This window comes from Pseudophryne corroboree, chromosome 4, assembly GCF_028390025.1.
Source record: "Pseudophryne corroboree isolate aPseCor3 chromosome 4, aPseCor3.hap2, whole genome shotgun sequence".
Taxonomy (NCBI): Eukaryota; Metazoa; Chordata; class Amphibia; order Anura; family Myobatrachidae; genus Pseudophryne; species Pseudophryne corroboree.
This window is the reverse complement of record NC_086447.1, coordinates 828,277,144-828,296,841: the sequence shown is the minus strand read 5'-3', so window position 1 is coordinate 828,296,841 and position 19,698 is coordinate 828,277,144. Positions and strand designations below refer to the sequence as shown.

Genomic DNA, 19,698 nt, shown 5'->3' with positions numbered 1-19,698 from the left:
TTACCTTGAGCAGGATTTTTGTGAGCTACAGTGGTCCGCAGGAATGCTCGTATACATAGCTTTGCATTAATGTCTGTCGTATATCATTTACCATCTGCTGGCCTCCCTTATATGCATAAAATTGTTGTTGTAGTATAGAGGAGAATAAACAGTTTAGTGTCTGCATGCCTGCGCGCAGCTCCAGATTAACAGAGTTAAGTACTGTGGCAAAATATGCTTTTTGTAATTTGAGTTTCACATGAGTTTTTTTTTCTTATTATTTTTGTAATATTTTGTTAGGAAAAGGAGAAAGTGTCAAAGAAATTCAGGCTTTAACAAGTTCTACTGACTTGGGGCAGTATGGGCAGCTGTAGAATATAGGGAAAACTGACTCTTTAGCTGATAATGCACTAGAACTCCCAACATGCTTTGAGGTTTTAATATTGTAGTATTGCGTTCAGTTTTGGAAACATCACTTTTGGAAGGATATTGGTAAAACAGGAAAGATCTAGAAAAACTAAACAAAATGATGCAGGGTATAAAACATGAAACACATGCAGGATTTAATGTTCTTCTTGGGGAAGAGACACATTCATCATTGACCTCACCAGGGTTCAGGAGATTTTTTTTTAAAGTGAAGTCAAGCTCCAGTAAAAGGGGGGTACAGTCTTAAATTTGTAGGGGAAAGCTCAAGAGTAATGTTAACAAATTTCGTTTTACTGAGAGAGTGTGGCATGAAATGTTGACATTCAGAGTGTCGGCAGTTATAATGTCGTCACTGCTATTGTAGCCTAACTAACCATAGTTACAGGCTAGTCCTAATTGCTTCCTATCCCTAACTGTAGTTACATCTTAACTCTAATTGCAGGTTATCCCTGACCTTAGTTACAGCCTATTTCTAACAGTAGTTACACCCTAACCCTACATGCAGCCTATCCATAACCATAGTTACAGCCTGACCCTAATCATAGTCACAGCTTAACTCTAATTGCAGTTTATACCCAACCTTAGTTACAGCCTAATCCTAATTGCAGCCTATCCCTAACCGTAGTTACAGCCTAATCCTTTTGCAGAATAACCCTAATTGCAGCCTATCCCAAGCTATAGTTACAGCCCAACCCTAATTGCAGTCTATCCTTAACCTTAGTTTAAGCCTAGTCCTAATTGCAGCCTATCCTTAACCATAGTTGCAGCCTATTCCTAACCATAGTTACAGCTTAACTCTAATTGCAGCCTATCCCTAACCATAGTTACATCCTATTTGCAGCCTACCCCTAATTTCATGTGTCAACATTCTGGCTGTCAATATTTTAAACATGTCGACATGTCATTGTCTGCACGATTAATGACAACATTCTTATTGAGATTCTTGGAATAAACTCCTAGAGTGTACTGGGTAAACGGAGCAGATGGGCATCTCACCCATCATGATTTTACGAGTGTTTTTTAATGCTAGTAAAACTATTTAAACCACTATGAGCAATGTAAATGTTGGTTCCGTAGACCACATGCCAACTAGCGCCTGCATCTTTTGGTCACTTCCTGCTTAGTACTTGGGCATCGGAAGGTAAGTGCAGTGTCTTTTAATGGGAGTACTTACTTTATTCACATTAAATTCTCCCTGCCCACCAGTTATCTCAAATCATTTCCATACGGATAAGCTTCTGAAATGTGTTCCTATAGATATGTGATTATAAGTATCATCTTCTTTATATAAGCCAAGTTGTACTGCAGCAGTAATGGCCCATAAAGTATAAATAGTATTTTCAAGTATTTCAGCCTAACAAAAGCATGTAATTCTACAGAATATAGAACATTATCTTCCGGTAAAACGCTACACTGGTGACAGTATGTAAGAAATGGCCATGAAGATAGAGAATCAGTGAGCACCAACTTCTCACCACTTACATCCCAAGACATATTTATTACCACTGTGCGCTTTCAGCCTTGTCTAAAAATATTGGCGCTCGTTCTGTTTTCTGCACACGGCACAATACATCACATGCCTCTAAATAAAGTCATACAATACGCAGTAACTGTGATTTCCAGTTGTGTCTATATAATGGTGTTATGGCTTCCAGTTTTGCTTAGGAGATTGGAGTTTGTTCAGCTCTTTATCTGTGTTATTGCCCCAGTGAAAGATGTGCGCACAGGAATGGCCGTACTACACATGACTGTGGCTGACTTCTACTGTGATGTATGGGCGAGTTACTGCCGGCGGCATGGAATGATGCCACAGGCAATTTAGAAGGCTAAATAATGCTGCAAGTGAAACTGATATATAGGATTCTATATATTTTGTGCTTGTGGTTATACGTATCAACGCCTCTTTGACCATCACCTGCTCACTTTTAACCTATCTCTATCTGCTTCTCCATCTTTACCACCTAAGACTACCATCACTAAGTGTAATATTGAGGCTATTGACACCACTTCCCTGTCTTCCATGTTTGACTCACTGCTCTCTCCTATTCTCTCTCTTTTCTGCCCTGGACAAGCTACTTCCCTTTACAATGCATCCCTTACCTATTCTCTTGACTCTGTCGCCCCACCATCCACTATTCACCCTCGCAGATCGACACCTCAACCCTGGCATTCCAAATGCACTAGATATCTGCAAAAATACTCACGTACCGCTGACTGAGCGACAGTGGAGGAAATCACGCAATAAGGCCGACTTCCTCCACTACAAATTTATGCTCTCATCCTACTTTGCTGCCCTTACCCTTTCTAAACAATCTTACTTCAAATACCTTATCTCCTCCCAATCCTCAAACCCCAGGCGCCTCTTTGCCACTGTCAACTTGCTCCTCTGCCCACCCCTGCCTCAACTCTCCTCTTCACTTTCTGTTCTTGACTTTGCCACCTACTTCACATGCAAAATTGACTCCATTCATCAGGACATAACATCCCACCAGAACCTGAGCAACCCCCCTCCTCCATTTCTCAACCTCCCCCCCTCTCCTTCTCTCCTACCAACTCTGACATCTTTCTTCCCTGTATCTGGAGAGGAAGTCATGGTCCTCATCCGGTCTTCACCCCCCTCCACCTCCCCACATGACCCTATTCCCAGCCGCCTTCTCCGCTTCCTCTCTTCTTCTGCCTGATCCCATCTTGCCCATCTACTCAATCTCTCACTCTCCTCAGGCACTGTCCCTTCTACCTTCAAGCATGCACTTGTCTCCCCTATTCTTAAAAAACCTTCCCTTGATCCAACCAATCTCTCCAACTACCGACCCACCTTTCTTCTCCCTTTTGCCTCCATACTCCTTGAGCGTATTGTCTACAACCGCCTCACTGTCTTTCTTTCTTCCCACTCACTGCTTGACCCTTTCGTGTCTGGTTTCCGTCCTCAGCACTCCACTGAAACTGCCCTTACGAAAGTCTGCAATGACCTCCTTGCTGCTAAATCCAGGGGCCACTACTCTGTGCTTATTCTCCTTGACCTCTCTGCTGCTTTTAACACTGATCCTTTACTCCCTTGCTTTGCGTGATTCTGCTTTCTCCTTGCTGTCCTCCTACCTTTCTGACCATTCCTTCTCTGTCTCCTCTCATGACTCCACCCCCCACCCCCCACACACACTTCCTCTACTAGTAGGTGTCCCCCAAGGTTCTGTTCTTGGGCCTCTCCTTTTCTCTCTCTACACATCCTCATTAGGTGAGCTCATTAGCTCTTTTGACTTAAAATATCATCTCTACGCTGATGATACTCAAATCTACCTTTCCTCCCCTGACCTCTCCCCTGCTCTCCTCACTCGTATCTCCAACTGTCTCTCTGCTATCTCCTCCTAGATGTCCCAGCGCTTTCTTAAACTTAACATGTCTAAGCCTGACCTGATCATCTTCCCTCGTTCCTGCATAACCTCACCTCCCACAATTTCATTATCCATTGAAGGCACAACTATCTCCTCTAGCCCCCAAGTGTGATATCTTGGAGTAATCCTTGACTCCTCCCTCTCCTTCAAACCACACATTCAGTACCTCTCAAAAACCTGGCATTTCCATCTCAAAAACATCTCCAGGATCAGACCCTTTCTCACCCAGGATGCTACTAAACCCTCATCCACTCACTGGTCATCTCCAGATTGGACTACTGCAATCTACTCCTATCTGGCCTCCCTCAAAAGTGCCTCTTCCCCACTTCAGTCTATCCTCAATGCTGCTGCCCGTCTCATCTTCCTCACCAAACGTACTACATCCACATCCCCTCTCTTGCAGGACCTTCTCTGGCTACCCTTCCCATTCAGAATCCAATTCAAGCTTCTCACATTCACCTACAAAGCCCTCACCCACTCTTCTCCCTCTTACATCTCTGACCTTATCTCTCTTTACATTCCCACCCATCCTCTTCACTCTGCTAATGCACGCCGTCTCTCCTGCCAACTGATTACCTCCTCCCACTCCTACCTACCAAATTTTGCACGTCCTGCTCCCTATCTCTGGAATGCTCGACCTCTCCCCATCCGACTCTCCACCTCTCTACAAAACTTCAAACGGGCTCTCAAGACCTACTTCTTCACCAAACCCAGCCAACTCTCCTCCTAACCCTCTTGTCTATGCTCACTGTCTACCCCTTCTGTGTCACTCCGGTCTGTTAGCCCCTCACCTTTTAGAATGTAAGCTCGCAAGAGTAGGGACTTCTTTCCTCATGTGCCTTTCCTTTTCTTACTTAAACTACAGTATCTTATACTCCATACTCCCTTTGATGGCACATAACCCCGGGTTTTCTATATCTGTCCTATATTGTCTTGTACTGTAAGTCCTGTTTTTTTGTTTGCTCATTTAATTATGTACTGTGTAATGCGTGCTGCGGATCCCTTTTGGTGCAATATAAATAAAGGATGATAATAATAATAATAACAACACAATAATTGTAGGAGCTGCTTATTTCCAGGGTAGCAAGAATGGGAAATTCATAGCCGTGTTTTCTTTTCTGTTCAGGAAACCGTAGAGAAATTTGTTCAAGCCAACGTGTGTGAGAAGGCACTGGTAAGTGAGTTGTCAAATCTGTTCTGGTGTGGTGTTGTATCTGTTCTGTTTCAGCCGACTAGTCACCTGGCGGCAGCCATTTTGTGGTATCAACCGATGCAGCCTATCACATCACCAGGAATTAATGACATCACTGAGGAACTTTGTCTCTTCCCTCAGTAATGTCACAAGTACCTAATTCAGTGGTTCCCGAACGTGGTCTTCAAGGCACCCAACAGTCCAGGTTTTAGGGATGTCCCTACTTGTGCACAGATGTTATAATCAAACTGACTGAGGTACTAATTAAGTTGCCTCTGTCTAAGCTGGATATCCTTAAGATCTGGACTGTTGGGGTGCCTTGAGGCCTGCATTTGGGAACCCCTGACCTAATCCATTGATAGGCTGGATATAGGTTCCACCTAGTGCCGTCCGCTGTATGTAGGTGACGGGTCCACATTGAGCCCTACATAGATTTTCTCAATAGACCTCTTATTTTTCTGGTTCTTTAGAAAAACACTGCTGCAGTTTCTGAAATTCCGACAGTAAATGTGATCGCTGATGAGGAATTTCTGCCTTTTCAAGATAACATATTTGACCTTGTTGTCAGCAGCTTAAGGTATGAGGTTTCAGTATCTGTCATTGAAAAGTTTTGCACCTGATTTCTGCACCATATATGAGCAACGCTACAGTCAGGTGGTTTTTCCTTGTGTAGTACACCATTTGTGGCCCCACATGCACGGTTTCTAAGAGCCACTTTTCCACTCTTTAAACTCAGCGGAGCAGCTCTTCAGAGAGCAGAATTCAAATAAGACGAAGAAACATTTATGGACATTACAGTTTACCAGGGGGTTACTAGGCAAATATGCTGTTGTCCAAGCTTTTGTTTAGTACAATGGAGTTTAATTATTAGACAATTTCAATGGATAGGTTAGGCACAGTTTACACAGCACTTTTTTTCCTTGCTTAATAGGAAATATATATTATCATAGGGCTTCCTGGGTATAGCTGCTGCTTCTCTCTCAGTACTGTGTTTAGTAAACCTTCTCTGAAATTCCTGTTCTCCGTATCATTCCCACTTTTCAGCTTCTGCCTTTTACTGCAAATTATTGCACTGCATTCATGAAACTCAAACTGTAGGTGGGATGAAATGGCGTCCGAGTTTGCTGGAAGTGTGGGATGCCGGCCAAACTCGGACGTTTTTTTAAAGCAACAGTCATTTTTTGCCTTGCAAATGACTGTTGCTTTAAAAAAAAAAAAAAAAAATCCCACCTTGCCTGTTATCTGGTGCACAGCCTGTGGGTCAGGAAACCAAGGGCCTGCTGCAGCGATGTACACCAATACATTCTTAACTGCAGATTTGTACGCAGCAGCTTTGCGGAAATATGCATATGTCGCAGCTGTAGGGAGATGTGTAGAGACGCCCATAATTGGCGCCTCTGATCCACTGCCTAGGTACAATGACTCAACCATCGGGAGAACATCAACCATCGGAGAAAACTTATGGGCGCGCAACATGGCAGCTGCAAGTAAGATTCAAAAGCCATTGTAACAGCGTATGAGACCGCAGTCGCAAACTGTGACACGCCTGTTTGAGTTGCCACTGCCCCATTACCTCCCTGAAATGGTCCCTCACTGTCCGTCACTTTGCAAATAAATGTTCACTGTGACCACCATCACAAGACCATTCCAGCACATGTGCAGTGTGACTTATGTGCATGAGCAGTGCAAAAAAATTGCTCAACTGCATACAAAATAGACATTGTGTACATGTGTACATCTCTGAATCAGGCCCAAGCTTGGGCTCCATGTAAGATCACACCATTTGTCCTACGATGGACTCACACTATCTCTCTCTCTCTCTATTTGTCCTACGGTGGACTACCTCTATCCATTTGTCTTATGGGAGGGGATTTCTCCACTGTCAAACTATTCTTTTAGGAACCACTTACATTCAGGGTCAAAGATCAATAGCACTTGAGAACCCAAAACACTGCCACACTGATGTATTTGGGTCCTGGCTATAAAGAAAAAAAAGTTTGAACATCACTGATCTTTAGTATAGTTGCTAGGTTCTAAATATAAGGATAAAAAATATCTGTCTTGGGAATAAAATGCAATCACTGCATCTGTTCTTTGGTTTGTGAAATGTACTAGGACAGTAGTTCTTGTAATCAACCATCATTACTGCAATTATTATTTTTCTTATACTAAAAGATATGTTTTTGTTAATACTGTTGTTTGTTTGTTATGTGTTTCAGTTTACACTGGGTGAATGATCTACCTAGGGCATTTCAAGAGGTGAGACGTTTTGGAGTAGTCTGTTATTTAGCTGTCATCAGACTTCAGCTATTGGGATTTTTAATTATGATTAAGGACTTCATCATGTAATTACTTCTTCATTATTTAAATTACTAATAGGCTATAAAATTTACTTTATGAATCACATAAAAGGTCATATCTGACAGAGTGTGTATAATGCAGATTACATGTGAATGAAATCTGGTTGTAATACAGGTAATCGTTTTATATTTACTTCAAATTATGATATATATACAAATACACATACACAAGCAATTGTAGGGGCATTTCCAGCTGCCCAGATCCCCCCCCTTCCCAAGCCAGCAGCTCAAATCCTGACCAAAATAGCAGTAGTATACAGTATACGAGGGGTGTGCAATAAGTTTCCGGATGTGCATCGATTTCGACAGCTGCAGGTGTCGCTGTCCATTCACCACAGCAAGAACAGCTCTGTCCCTGGCCGCGGCAACTGCCAGGCCTCAGGCTGCACATGAGATGTCGCAAGACATGCAAGATCTCACTCGTGCAAGATCTCACCTGTGTCTCTCCTCCTGGCCGGGAGGAGAGACTAGTGCTGATGCGTTGTGGGGGTCTGGCAGCGATCACTGGAGGGGGGAGTTGTCACTCCCCCACTGTGGCAAACGAGATGTTTATACATCTCATCGCTATTGCTTCCTGCTTCTGCATTTGCCCCTGATATACTGTATACAGACAGATATAAGGGGAGATGTATCAAACCTTCAAGAGGGACAAAACGGAGCAGATGCCAGTAGCAACGCAGCTTCTAAGGTTTTATACATCTCCTCCACAGATAAATATTATTTGTTTGTTTTATTTACAGTCGGGATTGAAAGTTACAAGGTATTAACTCTGCAGGGTGCCCAAACTTTTGCAGATGCCATTTTTTGTTTTAAAATCAAACTTTTTTTGACATGTTATAAGAACATCTAATCTGTAATTTGATGCCTTTTGGAAATTTTTCCATCTTTCCTTGGCTTCTTTTTGCACATTAAAATAAATTTTGCCTGGGGTACCCAAACTTTCAATCCCCACTGTATATTCATTTTATTTATTTCTCCTTCGTCCTAGAGGATGCTGGGGACTCCAAAAGGACCATGGGGGTATAGACGGGATCCGCAGGAGACATGGGCACTTTAAGACTTTAAATGGGTGTGAACTGGCTCCTCCCTCTATGCACCTCCTCCAGACCTTAGTTAGATTCTGTGCCCAGAGAGACTGGACACACACTAGGTGGAGCTCTAAAGAGTTTATCTAGAAAAGACTTTCTGTTAGGTTTATTGTTTTCAGGGAGCACTGCTGGCAACAGGCTCCCTGCTGCGTGGGACTGAGGGGAGAGAAGCAGACCTACTTCTGTGAGTTAAAGGCTCTGCTTCTTAGGCTACTGGACACCATTAACTCCAGAGGGTCTGATCACTTGGTATAGCCTATCTGCTCGTTCCCGGAGCCGCTCCGCCGTCCCCCTCACAGAGCCAGAAGAGAGAAGCCGGGTGAGTAACCGAAGCAAAGAAGACTTCAGTGAAGGCGGCAGAAGACATCAGAGTCTGAGGTACCGCGCAGCGGTCGTGCTGCGCGCCATTGCTCCCACACACCAATGGCACTACTTGGGTGCAGGGCGGGGGGGGGTGCCCTGGGCAGCAATAAGACCTCAAATCAGCCTGGCAAAAGTACACACAGTGCATAGACGCTGTATACTACTCCCGCCAGTATAAAAAAATAGCGGGACATAAGCGCGCCATTACGGGGGTGGGGCTTGGTCCTCCCAGCTCTAATGAGCGCCATTTTATCTCCACAGTGAAGCTGCATGAGACGCTGGCCCTGACATCCTCCACTTCTGTGACAAGTAACAGGGTGCTAAAATTGGTGTTGATTGTTATCATTAAAAGCGCTGTCAGGTCGGGTGCATTTTATTTATATATATATATATATATATATATATATATATATATGTATATGTGTGTGTGTGTGTGTGTGTATAGGGTGAACTAACAGTGCCAAAAAATACAGTAGAATTAAATTTTTCACAGTATGTCGGTTATAGGTTTACCCAAAAAAATCTAGTCACTGTATGCCACTCCCCTTTTTTTTGTGTATGGGGCGTCTGCTAGATCTTAAATAAAGCCCGCACTTGTATGTGTGCAGGATAGATAAATATTGGAAAAAGCGAATAAGATCGGAGCGACCACAGGTGGCAAATATTCTTAGTGTAAAAAAATACACAGCCGCTAAGAATATTTGCCACCTGTGATCGCTCCGATCTTATTCGCTTTGTCCAATATATATATATATATATATATATATATATATATATATATATATATATATATATATATATATATATATATATATATATATATATATATATATATATATATATATATATATATATATAGTGTGTGCTTTCAGACTGGGTGTGAGCTGGCAAACTCCATCTGTGTTTCTCTAATAGGCCTTATTGTGGGTCTGTCCCCTATAACCCAGTGTGATAGTGGTGTCGGTACGAGTGTGTCCACATGTCTGAGGCTGAAGGCTCTTCCCAGGAGGAGGCTGGAGTAGAGACAGAACAGTGTGAGGGAGTGAATCTGTCGGCACCGGAGATTGCTGATTGAGTAAGTATGTTGGGTGCCTTGAATGCAAATGTGGCTTCATTAAATAAGAGATTGGATAAATCTGAGGCTCAGAACCAAACATGGAGACAATCCATGGAAGATGCATTATCCCAAACGCAGGCAGACACTGATACCGACACGGATTCGGATTCCAGTGTCGACTATGGTGATGCCAGGTTGAATCCTAGACTGGCTGAGAGCATTCAGTACATGATTGTGGCAATATAAGAAGTGTTGCATATCTCGGAAGACCCTGCTGTTCCTGAGACAAGGGTCTGTATGTTTAAGGGAAAGAAAGCTCCGGTAATGTTTCCTCCCTCTCATGAACTGAACACTCTTTTTGAAAAGGCTTGGGAAGTTCCTGACAAAAAGTTGCTGATTCCCAAGAGAATTATTATGGCATACCCGAGGATAGGAAAAGGTGGGAGTCGACCCCCAATGTGGACAAGGCTCTAGCACGGCTGTCCAAGAAGGTGGCGTTTCCGTCCCCTGACACGGCGGCCCTAAAAGATCCTGCGGATCGTAAGCAGGAAACTACTTTGAAATCTATTTATGTCACTACGGGTACACTGCTCAGACCTGCAGTGGCATCAGCATGGGTGAGTAGTGCAATTGAGAAGTGGGCAGATAACTTATCATCTGACTTGGACACCCTGGATAGGGATAGCGTTCTTTTGACCCTGGGTCATATCAGGGACGCTGCAGTCTATCTAAGGGAGGCTGCGAGAGATATTGGCCTCTTGGGATGGGCCAATGCCATGGCAATCTTGTCTAGGAGAGCTTTATGGACTCCTCAATGGAATGGGGATGCTGACTCTAAGAGGGCTATGGAGGCGCTGCCGTATAAAGGTGGTGTTTTGTTTGGTGAGGGCCTAGCGGACCTGGTATCTACAGCTACCGTGGGTAAGTCATCTTTTTTACCTTTTGTCCCTCCACAGTAAAAGAAGACGCCTTAGTATCAGATGCAGTCCTTTCGGTCTAGTAAATTCAAAAAAGGACGAGGGTCCTCCTTCCTTGCTGCTAGAGGTAAGGGAAGGGGAAAAAGATCACCGGCTGTGGCAAGCTCCCAGGAGCAGAAGTCCTCCCCGGCTTCTGCCAAGTCCACTGCATGACGCTGGGGCTTCGCTGCGGGAGTCCTCACCGGTGGGGGCGCGTCTTCAACTCTTCAGTTGGGTCTGGGCTCATTCAGGCCTGGATCCTTGGGTGCTGGAAATTGTGGCCCAAGGACACAAACTTTCAAATCGGCCTTGCCAGCTTCTCTTCAGGAAAGGGAAGTGGTGTGCGCTGCAATACAAAAGCTGTGTCAACAACAAGTCATTGTCGCGGTACCCCCGTCACATCGAGGAGAGGGGTTTTATTCAAGCCTGTTCGTGGTCCCGAAGCCAGATGGCTCGGTCAGACCGATTCTGAATTTAAAATCCCTCAATCTGTATTTGAAAAGATTCAAATTCAAGATGGAATCTCTCCGAGCAGTGATTTCCAGTCTGGAAGGGGGGGATTTTATGGTGTCAGTCGACATAAAGGATGCTTACCTACATGTCCCCATATATCCTCCACATCAGGCTTACCTGAGGTTTGCGGTTCAGGATTGTCATTACCAATTTCAGACGTTGCCGTTTGGTCTTTCCACGGCCCCGAGGATTTTCACCAAGGTAATGGCGGAAATGATGGTGCTCCTGCGCAAGCAGGGTGTCACAATTATCCCGTACTTGGACGATCTCCTGATAAAGGCGAGATCAAAGGAGCAGTTATTAAAAAATGTTGCGCTCTCCCTGACAGTTCTGCAGCAACATGGTTGGCTCCTTAATTTGCCAAAGTCACAGTTGATTCCGACAACATGGCTGTCGTTCTTGGGCATGGTTATGGACACGGAACTGCAGAGAATTTTTCTCCCAATGGAAAAAGCTCTGGAAATACAGAGGGAAGATGGTGGCGGCCTACGAGGCCATCCTGTTTGGCAGGTTCCATGCCAGGGTTTTTCAGTGGGACCTGTTGGACAAGTGGTGTGGGTCTCACCTACACATGCACCGGAAGATAAGCCTGTCTCCCAGGGCCAGGATTTCTAGAGGGACGCAGGTTCGGGATCCAGGATTGGATCCTGGTGACCACTGATGCAAGTCTCCGAGGGTGGGGAGCAGTCACACAGGGACAAAATTTCCAGGGAAAATGGTCAAGCCAGGAGGCTTGTCTGCACATAAACATTCTGGAATTAAGGGCCATCTACAACGGCCTTCTCCAAGCAGAACATCTTCTTCGTGGCCTGCCCGTCCTGATTCAGTCGGACAACATAACAGCGGTGGCGCACATAAACCGCCAAGGCGGAACAAGGAGCAGAGCGGCGATGGCGGAGGCCACAAAAGTACTTCGCTGGGCAGAAAAACAGACAAGCGCTCTGTCAGCGGTCTTCATTCCAGGCGTGGGCAACTGGGAAGCAGACTTCCTCAGCAGACACGATCTCCATCCAGGAGAGGGGGGGTCTTCATCTAGAGGTCTTTGCAGAAGTGACAAGTCGTTGGGGAATTCCTCAAATAGACATGATGGCGTCTCGCCTCAACAAGAAACTTCAGACATATTGTTCCAGGTCGAGGGACCCTCAAGCAGTAGCAGTCGACGCCCTGGTGACACCGTGGGTGTATCAGTTGGTCTATGTGTTCCCTCCACTTCCACTCATCCCAAAGGTGATACGGATCATAAGAAGAACAAAGGTTCAGGCGATACTCGTTGTTCCAGATTGGCCACAGAGGGCCTGGTATCCGGATCTTCAGGAATTACTCATAGAAGATCCCTGGCCTCTGCCTCTAAGAGACGATCTGTTACAGCAGGGGCCGTGTGTGTTCCAAGACTTACCACGGTTGCGTTTGACGGCATGGCGGTTGAACACGAAATCCTAGCGCGTAAGGGTATTCCCGGTGCGGTTATCCCCACTCTACTGAAAGCTAGGAAGGAGGTAACGGCGAAGCATTACCACCGTATTTGGAAAAAATATGTGTCTTGGTGTGAATCCAAGAAGGCTCCAACGGAAGAATTTCGGCTGGGTAGATTTCTCCATATTTTACAAGCAGATGTGGATGCAGGCCTGAAGTTAGGCTCCATTAAAGTGCAGATTTCGGCCTTATCAATTTTCTTTCAAAGGGAATTGGCCTCGCTTCCGGAGGTACAGACTTTTGTAAAAGGCGTGCTGCACATCCAGCCTCCATTTGTGCCCCCAGTGGCACCATGGGACCTTAACGTAGTGTTACAGTTCCTTATGTCACATTGGTTTGAACCTTTACAAACGGTTGAGTTGAAATTTCTCACTTGGAAAGTGGTCATGCTATTGGCCTTGGCGTCCGCAAGGCGGGTGTCGGAATTGGCGGCTTTGTCTCACAAAAGCCCCTATTTGATTACCCACGAGGATAGAGCGGAGTTGAGAACTCGTCATCAATTTTTACCAAAGGTGGTTTCTTCGTTTCACATGAACCAACCTATTGTGGTACCTGTGGCTACTGAAGCCTTGGCTGATACAAAGTTTCTCGATGTGGTCAGAGCTTTGAAAATTTATGTTGCCAGAACGGCTCGTATTAGGAAAACGGAGGCTCTGTTTGTCCTGTACGCTTCCAACAAGATTGGGGCTCCTGGTCCTAAGCAGACTATTGCACGCTGGATCTGTAGTGTGATTTGGCATGCTCATTCTACGGCTGGATTGCCGTTACCGAAATCAGTGAAGGCCCATTCTACCAGGAAGGTGGGCTCATCTTGGGCGGCTGCCCGGGGAGTCTCGGCGCTACAACTTTGCCGAGCAGCTACTTGGTCGGGTTCAAACACTTTTGCAAAATTCTACAAGTTTGATACCCTGGCTGATGAGTACTTCAGGTTTGCTCAATCGGTGCTGCAGAGTCATCCACACTCTCCCGCCCCTTTTGGAGCTTTGGTATAGACCCCATGGTCCTTTTGGAGTCCCCAGCATCCTCTAGGACGAAGGAGAAAATAGGATTTTAATACCTACCGGTAAATCCTTTTCTCTTAGTCCGTAGAGGATGCTGGGCGCCCGTCCCAGTGCGGACTCCATCTGCAGTACTTGTTCATGGTTATTGCTTTTGTTACACAAAGGTTGTGTTTTGGTTTCAATCAGCTGATTGTTGCTGATTTTTTGGTTCATGCTGTTAACTGGTTTAGTTAAATGCCATGTTGTACGGTGTGTTGTGGTGTGAGCTGGTATGTGTCTCACCCTTGGTTAACAAAAATCCTTTTCCTCGAAATGTCCGTGTCCCTGGGCACAGTTCCTTTAACTGAGGTCTGGAGGAGGGGCATAGAGGGAGGAGCCAGTTCACACCCATTTAAAGTCTTAAAGTGGCCATGTCTCCTGCGGATCCCGTCTATACCCCGCATGGTCCTTTTTGGAGTCCCCAGCATCCTCTACGGACTAAGAGAAAAGGATTTACCGGTAGGTATTAAAATCCTATTTTTCTTTCTGGTACAAAAAAAGTGAGTTATGCGGTTTAGTTTAAGTATGGGAATAAGTCAGACACATTTTATTAAGGCCTAATCCAGCATGGATTGCATTTGAAAAGCTGCTGGCTTGCAAATGTGATCCATAGTAATACAAATGCAGTAGAAAGTATTAAACACCTCTTTGTAGCCTGGGCTCAACGTCGCAACCGATTGGTCGCAATGTTCCCCACAGACTACCAGCTGAGTAAGCCTCAGTTTGCTCAGGCTGGCTGGCGAGGCCAAGGAAACCGCGTCTTGCTATGCAGTCCTGAAAAACAGGGGCGCCATGACCCGGTTTCCGGCAATGCCAGCCACACCCGTCCCACTCCCCCGAATGCCAGTATTGTGCAGAACGGGCCTTGCGCATGCGCAGTTTCCTGATAATCGGGACACTGCGCTGAGGATAGCAGGAGCGATCCACTCTAAATAACCCCTTCGTTTTTACGTCCTCTTTCCATTGAAGAAATGATACAGATTGCCTCCAGTAGTTAGGTGTCTGCTGTTCATATTTAGCTGCCTCTGATACATGGTCCTGGCTGGTTGATGCAGGATCAGAGGCAGTTATTATGAACTGGGATAAAGCTTAATCTCATGGGAAAATAAATACAACTACAATATTTTTTTTGTTTTATTTTGTGTGTCAGATCTATCGTGTGCTGAAGGAAGATGGCGTTTTCATTGGGGCCATGTTTGGTGGAGAAACTCTGTACGAGCTCCGCTGCTCCTTGCAACTGGCAGAGATAGAAAGGGAAGGAGGATTCTCGCCACACGTGTCTCCATTCACTGCTGTCAATGACTTGGGAAACTTGTTGGGAAGGGCTGGCTTTAACATGTTAACCATTGTAAGTATAAAAAGAAAATGACATAAGACCAGTTAAATCTTTATGTTGTGTCTGACTTTGGGCAGGGGTGGGCTGGCAGTAATGCAGAAGGTTAAGCCCCCCGTCCTACTTCCCCCATCCACTTATGTTTTTGCAAGCTAGCATTGATAGAGTCAGTGTGTAGGTAGCAAATAAAAGCGTGGGGATTCTGTTCATATTTTGATTAAAACATTTAAGCTTGAAGCCCGTCGTCAAGGGACCCAAATCTCTGCAGGTCCCTACACTAGCATATATACCTGGTACACCATTACATTGTGGTTAAATGTACTCGCTTTCTAGATACGGACGGGAACATCTATACAAGGAATCGCTTTTGACCCAAATCCAACTAGGGTGTGTAATTCAGAGTTGATCACAGCAGCAAATTTGTTAGCAGTTGGGCAAAACCATGGGGGTCATTCCGACCTGATTGCACACTGCACTTTTTCGCAGCCATGCGATCGGGTCGGAACTGCGCAGGCGCGGCGGCCGCATTGTGCAGGCGCGATGTTGCCGGGCAGCGACGCTGCGTACGAAGAAAGCGGTTGCAGCGGCGACTGCAAGAAGATTGACAGGAGGAAGGCGTTCCGGGGAGTCAACTGACCGTTTTCCAGGAGTGGTTCGGCGAATGCAGTCGCATCCAGGCGTTTGGAGGGCGGATGTCTGACGTCAATTCCGGGACTTGCTTCGCTGAAATCATCGCACCAGGTAAGTATGTCTAGGGCTAGTCTTGTTTTACACAAAACTTTTTTTAGCATAGCAGGGCTGTACAAGCGATCGCAGCCTTTCTATGCTAAAATACACTCCCCCATAGGCGGTGTCTAGTTGATCGCATGAGCAGCAAAAAGTTGCTGCGTGCGATCAACTCGGAATGACCCCCCATGTGCACTGCAGGTGTGGCAGATATAACATTTGCAGAGAGAGTTAGATTTGGGTGGGTTATATTGTTTCTGTGCAGGGTAAATACTGGCTGCTTTATTTTTACACTGCAATTTAGATTTCAGTTTGAACACACCCCACTCTCTCTGTAACTCTCTCTGCACATGTTATATCTGCCCCCCCTGCAGTGCACATGGTTTTGCCCAACTGCTAACAAATTTGCTGCTGCGATCAACTCTAAGTTAGGCCCTAGGCCTTTTATAGCCTTGATTGTAAGCAGTCAAGATAGCACTGGGCACGCTGCACTGGGAGGTAAGTCCATGTAACAACACTGTCATGGTGTGCTGGGCATATATGCTAGGATAGGGACCTGCAGAGAATTGGGCTCCCCTGAAACGGGATTCAAGCTTAAATGTTTTGATCAAAGTATGTTTTTGGTTTTGTTTGCTACATACACACATATATTCAGTATATTATTGGTATTGCCAATAGCAAAAGTCTTTCTGTTTTGTACATGGCATTAATCCTGCCACGTAGCTGGTACCATGTACAATATGGGTTATCCCGAGTGTGGGCATATTTCTTTTCAGCCCTGAGAGATTGACATCCTGAAAGATAATATTCATTGCTGTGCCCAGAGAAGCAAGAGGCTTGGTGAGAGATTGTGAGGTATATGTACAAATTGATGAGTTTGTGCTCAAGATTTAAAGTGGAACTAATATTAAGTGCAAAAACGCCGACTTTGCATTTATAGTGCTGCATTATATTTTGAGCTCACACCCGCCAAGAAGCAAGTTGTCGCTTTGTAAATATGCCTGTGTGTCAGACAAAATTAAAAGCTCAGACTTTATGGGAAAGAGATTTGAATAGGTCCTTTACTGATGCAGATTGGGACAGTATATTTAGATCTTGTTTTAAAGTCTCCAAATGTGTTAACCACTCCGAAATGTTCTACAAGCTTATACAGAGGGCCTACTTCACCCCTGAAAGACAGCACAGAATCTGGCCTTCACAATCTAAATCATGTTGGAGGAAATGCGGCTCTACGGGGGATATCTTTCATATCTTCTGGGCATGCCCTCGTGGGATCCGGTCTGAAGATCAACAGTGTCTAGGTCGACAATGTTTAGTTCGACCACTATAGGTCGACAGTCACTAGGTCGACATGGATGGAAGGTCGACAGGGTTTCTAGGTCGACATGTGCTAGGTCGACAGGTCTAAAGGTCGACATGAGTTTTTCACATTTTTTTTTTTGTGGATTTTTTCATACTTAACGATCCACGTGGACTACGATTGGAGCGGTAAAGTGTGCCGAGTGAAGCGGTAGCGGAGCGAAGGCACCATGCGAGGGGACGCGGTGCACTAATTTGGGATCCTGGTCACTTTACGAAGAAAACGACACCAAAAAAAAAAAAAATCCTTATGTCGACCTTTAGACCTGTCGACGTAGCACATGTCGACCTAGAAACCCCGTCGACCTTCCATCCATGTCGACCTAGTGACTGTCGACCTATGGTGGTCGACCTAAACATTGTCGACCTAGATACTGTCGATAAAACGAACCACACACGCCCTCGTATACAACCACTTTGGAGAGAAGTTTTAAATATGGCTAGCATGGACCCAGCTCTAGCGCTATTTCACTTGTACGTAGATCGCCTCTCCGCAGGTGATCGCTACGTCTTGGGGCATATCTTGATAGCCGCTAAAGCTCCTATAGCACAATTGTGGAAATCTGAGAATGTCCCCACCTTAGCGTTCATCCAAAATACGATTCACAAACATTTCAGTTTTGAAACAGCGGAGGCTAAATATTCCTCCTCGGCTAACTCTATCCACTTGAAATGGTTAGGATGGTCCGATTATAGAAGTAGAGAAGGTAGGCTAACCGTTTACAGCTCTCCAATTGATATGTCTGTGCTTGGCCCTTCCAAGATTGACCTCTACGAGAATGCTTTGATACCAGATATTTTCTCTCCATGTCTTCTCTCAGTGCTTTCTCCTTTTCTTGTATCTGTACGCCTAATGTAGCCAATTGTATATTCCTCCGACTGTGCGTTGTTTGTATTTGCATATGGTAACCATTCCGGACTTCCCCTGTGTTTCCCTTATCTCTTTTTTCTGTTCCCCATTTCTGTGTGTAAACTTTTCAATAAAAATTTAATGTTTAAAAAAAAAAAAATATATATATATATATATATATATATATATACCTGTGTGTGAAGATGATCAGGAAAATCTCCCCTTGGAAAAAACTCCATGGGAGTCAATCCTATTAGCTGCAAAGGGTGTGAGTTAACGTTGCACTGGTATCAGAGCAACGATACTCCAACTCGCCACCCTTGTGACACAATCTCGCCCCAGAGTCACTCATTTTTGTACACTGCCCTGCGGGGCTGTGAACAAAATAATGAGTCTGAAGGTACGGTAAGTATGACCTATAGCCATATTTACTGGTGCCATCAGAAATCTTGTAGCTTTAGTATTGACCCCTGTAGATTCACCTACATCTGGTTCATGAAATATTCTATGGTAACTGCTCTGTAACTTTTTTTAAAGACCCATTAGGATTTCACAGCACTCCTTTAAAGTTATGTTACTCGCAGACACTGTGCCCTCTTTTGCCCATCCTAACTTGCAACTTACATAATTTATAAAGAATTTGCAGTGCCAATGTCTGACATGGAGCAGATGAACGAAATCCGTAATTATGGGGGACATTTACTAAGCAGTGATAAGAGCGGAGAAGTGAGCCAGTTGATAAGTGGCCCCATCAACCAATCAGCAGCTCTGTATCATTTTATAGCATGCAAATTATAGATGTTACTTCAGTGCTGATTGGTTGCCACGAGCAACTTCTCCACTGGCTCACTTCTCTGCTCTTATCACTGCTCAGTAAATGTCCCCCTTAGTCTTTATCTTAGTGTTGCCTGATGTGTAATAACACTCCTCTTATCTGTGCAGGATACAGATGAGATTCAGGTTCACTACCCCGGAATGTTTGAACTAATGAAAGATTTGCAAGGCAAGTACCCCACTTATCATATTTACTTGTTTACGGACATTGCTCCTAATGTAAAACTGATGGCGTACACCGCAACCAATCCCATCATTGCTTTGATCAGTGTAGTGAAATGCAATATCTGCTTGTTGAGAGTTACCAGGGAGTGGAAGGCTTCATGCCGTTACTGGACTAGCTAACCAAATATGACACAACAGAAGCCTGGGTTCATTTATACTCACAGTGTAACAGATTTTAAAGACCAGATGTTCCAGTTGGCATTGACCAAAACTTTGTATTATCAGGCAGAACAAGCAGACGTAATCATGACAGATCTTTGTTCGTGGCCAGTATGTTAATCCTTACAACTGTCTGGGCAGCAAAAAGCTGAAATCTGTACCAACTAAGATAAATGATATATGCAGTAGAACCAATTATTGGCAGGATATCTCTGCAAGGCTTAAAGTAACATTGTAGCTTAAAATACTTTGTTATGCTATAAAATAGGATTTTTTTTTTTTTTTTAAATTCTGAGCATTTAAGACAGTGGCCCTCATTCCGAGTTGATCGCTCGCTAGCTGCTTTTAGCAGCAGTGCACACGCTAGGCCGCCGCC

The 19,698-nt window shown here is 44.8% G+C and overlaps 1 protein-coding gene across 3 annotated transcripts in view; it reads left to right on the top strand.

Moving 5' to 3' along the window:
• Nucleotides 1-19,698, top strand: part of NDUFAF5 (NADH:ubiquinone oxidoreductase complex assembly factor 5) — a 97,106-nt gene that overhangs the window by 51,448 nt on the left and 25,960 nt on the right. For all 3 annotated transcript variants that reach the window (XM_063918538.1, XM_063918537.1, XM_063918536.1), the window contains exons 4-8: nt 4,921-4,968; nt 5,457-5,563; nt 7,206-7,245; nt 14,987-15,184; nt 19,047-19,107. In XM_063918538.1, coding sequence (XP_063774608.1) covers nt 4,921-4,968; nt 5,457-5,563; nt 7,206-7,245; nt 14,987-15,184; nt 19,047-19,107 — 454 coding nt within the window. The remainder of the gene's footprint in view (nt 1-4,920; nt 4,969-5,456; nt 5,564-7,205; nt 7,246-14,986; nt 15,185-19,046; nt 19,108-19,698) is intronic.